The sequence below is a fragment of the Phanerochaete carnosa genome, assembly GCF_000300595.1.
Source record: "Phanerochaete carnosa HHB-10118-sp unplaced genomic scaffold PHACAscaffold_9, whole genome shotgun sequence".
Classification (NCBI taxonomy): domain Eukaryota; kingdom Fungi; phylum Basidiomycota; class Agaricomycetes; order Polyporales; family Phanerochaetaceae; genus Phanerochaete; species Phanerochaete carnosa.
Window position 1 is genome coordinate 1,172,172 of NW_006767636.1, and position 2,976 is coordinate 1,175,147.

The 2,976-nt window shown below is 54.9% G+C and overlaps 2 protein-coding genes across 2 annotated transcripts in view; both read left to right on the forward strand.

Annotated features, from left to right (window-relative positions):
• Positions 1 to 792: 792 nt before the first annotated feature.
• On the forward strand, positions 793 to 1,614 carry PHACADRAFT_102665 (uncharacterized protein; the record flags this gene model as incomplete). The annotated part of the gene is made up of 1 exon (XM_007399569.1): positions 793 to 1,614. One exon carries the CDS (start codon positions 793 to 795, stop codon positions 1,612 to 1,614), a length of 822 nt encoding a protein of 273 aa, XP_007399631.1.
• Positions 1,615 to 1,935: 321 nt separating this feature from the next.
• PHACADRAFT_262212 (glycoside hydrolase family 13 protein) overlaps positions 1,936 to 2,976 on the forward strand; it is a 2,611-nt gene continuing 1,570 nt past the window's right edge. Inside the window, exons 1-2 of the mRNA XM_007399570.1 lie at positions 1,936 to 2,758; positions 2,811 to 2,942. Of these exons, the coding sequence (XP_007399632.1) occupies positions 2,439 to 2,758; positions 2,811 to 2,942 (452 nt within the window). The 5' untranslated portion in view covers positions 1,936 to 2,438. The remainder of the gene's footprint in view (positions 2,759 to 2,810; positions 2,943 to 2,976) is intronic.

The following is a 2,976-nucleotide window of genomic DNA, read 5'->3' on the forward strand; positions in this document are numbered from 1 at the left end:
GGGTGGGCCGATCATACTCGGGGGGTGATGAAGGAGGCAAGGGTGGATTTGCGCGGTTTCGACATAAAGACGCGTTCGATACACTCAGGATACTGGCGGGCATGGACGTAGGTTGAAATCAACACGGCTGTCAAGCTCGCGTACACATGTGCTCGCGTCGTGGTGAAGAGCCTCTGAAGTGACATGCCTAGTTCCCCACAGTTCAGTGCTGCGAGCACAAAAACTCATTTGCACAAGTCTTAGGCGCAGAATTTCTGACGGGCGGACTCACGATTCTTGGGTGTAGAGAATATGGTCAGATTCTCGGATGCGGAGTATCTTGAGACTTGTATGACATGGTCAGACAAAAACCAACGCTCAACGATCAGATTCTCGAATGACCGAAATCGCGCCCGCGTGATGTTCAATATCTCCCAGATACTGTCACCACAGTCTCATCCGTGCAGCTGTGTATGAGAGCATGCTAGCGGGAGTTTCAAACGTCGGGAAGCGTTGGAAAGTGTCTCTGGTAATTATGGGTGCATGCATATGTTTGATCGTGCTCTATTTGGCGCATCGATTAAACAGGTCGCAGACACCGAAACATGTTACTGACCATCGGAGAAGATGAAACGTACAATCCTCCCCTATACAAACGGAGAGTTTGGTTCGCCGGGTGGATTCGCTCCTTTATAAGAGCTACAGCAGATGCAAGCACTCCCGCACGACGAAGATTATAGTACCCTCGAGATTGTAAGTGACATACGTGCCTTGGCGTGTGTCGTTAACGAACACAACGTTGCAGTAACGGCCATGACAGAGAACACCTCGCCATATGCCCTTGGTCAAACAGACAGCATTGTCGAGCAGTTCAGTAAACGAACTGTCAATAACTCGGCTGCGTATCTCAAAGGTTCGCTCGAGTCACATATGAAGATCCTAGACGTTGGCTGTGGGCCTGGCACTATCACGATAGACCTAGCGAGGCACGTACCTCTCGGGCACGTCACAGGCATCGACACGGAGTCAGCGAGCGCGACTCTAGACAAAGCTCGTGCACAGGCCGCGAACGAAGACGTACAGAACGTCGAGTTCCGCGTCGCCGATGGTCACGCGCTGCCGTATGCCGACCACACCTTCGACGTAGTGCACGCCCATCAAGTCCTGCAGCATGTCAATGATCCAGTTGGTCTCTTCACTGAGATGCGACGAGTTACGAAGCCAGGGGGCATTGTCGCTTGTCGCACATGGGATGATGGCACTATAATGGTCTACCCACACAGCGAGAGGATACTACAGACGCACGACCTATACCAGCGTGTGATGGAGGAGTGGGGTCGCAGCTTCAAAGGAGGGCGCTACATGCACGTCTGGGCGCGTAAGGCTGGCTTCAAGCCGTCTAACATCAAGGTTACGTCGAGCAACTACACGAACTACACGCCTGCGGAGCGCAGATATTGGGCGGACATGATGATCAGTGTGGCGAAGGAATCGCCGGTCAGGGCGGCGGCGCTGGAAAAGGGGTACGCAACAGCAGACGACTTCGAGGCGACGAAGGCGGCGTGGGAGGAGTGGGAGGCCAACGAGGATGGGCTGTGCGTAGGTGTCAACGAAGAAGTCTTGTGTAGGGTGTAGATCCGGTCCTCCGGACATTCTCTCGCTATCATAGATTCCCATGTCTGCGGACCTCTGCGGACGTAACATGGTACGGATCTAGAGGGAGGAGTGCTGGCGGTTGCCAGCAAGGGGATGTCACTGGCTTCCAGGAGATAGCACCGTAGTCAGTTGACTGCGTGTACGGCATCCTGCCCGCTGGGGTGGCAAGCTAGTGCCTGAATTTACATACACAAGCTTTTGGGGTTTTAGCGTGCAATTCACGACAGAAATCCGGGGTAGAGGACAGGCGCCTGTGGTGTCGGTCGCCGCCGGCGTCTACGATGCGCACCGACTCTACTCGCTGCCTTTCGGCTCATCCAAGACGACGCCACGAAGCTGCTCCCTCTGTTCTTTGCTCCACACTGCGACAGTTACCGACATGTCCCACCCTTGCCGCCTTTCCTCTACGGTTGTTGACAATGGCTACCTGGGCAATGTCGGCAACATACTCGAAGGCCGGAGAACTTCGCTTTGCTGCCGGTCATTACCTGCCTCGTTCGCGAATCGTAAATGAAATAGCCCGTGGCCGAGAAGATCTACTGCCGTCATTGCTGCCCCCCGCGTAGTATGGGAACCCCACGCGCCACTGGCAAGCAACGTGCAAATCAGGGTGTTTGGTGTTGAAATGTTCGGACCATAGCTGCTCGTCTGTGACGAAAAGCCTTATACGGCCTTACGAAGGTATGTTCTGTCTTTAAATGGTAAGTTTGTAGCCGACCCTGCGCCTGTTCAAGTATATAAACGCGCTTTGTGAGCTGGCGTCGCTGGATTCCACCCACCCACCTTTCCGCTCCTTCGTCATCATGGCTTCTTCTGCCGTCGTTACGACCTTTAACCCCACCCGCGCGTGGTGGAAGTCAGCCTGCATCTACCAGATTTACCCCATCTCGTTCTTTGACTCTAACGGTGATGGCATTGGCGACCTCCCCGGTATCCTTGCCAAGCTCGACTACCTCAAGGATCTTGGCGTCGACGTCCTCTGGCTCTGTCCCATCTACAAGAGTCCACTGGCGGACATGGGCTATGATATCGCGGACTATGAGAGCATCGACCCACGCTTCGGGACGCTGGAGGATTGGGACAGGTTGCTCGAGGGTGTGCACAAACGTGGGATGAAGCTCCTGTACGTGTCATCGAACCGTGATTCCTGGCCAGCTCATCTGAACATAGTGCAGCATGGACCTCGTCGTCAACCACACCTCCGACCAGCATGCCTGGTTCAAGGAGTCGCGCTCTAGCAAGACCAGCCCCAAACGCGACTGGTACATCTGGCGTTCTCCGCGCTACGATGCCGACGGCAACCGCATGCCGCCCAACACTGGAGTCCATCTTCTCGGGCTC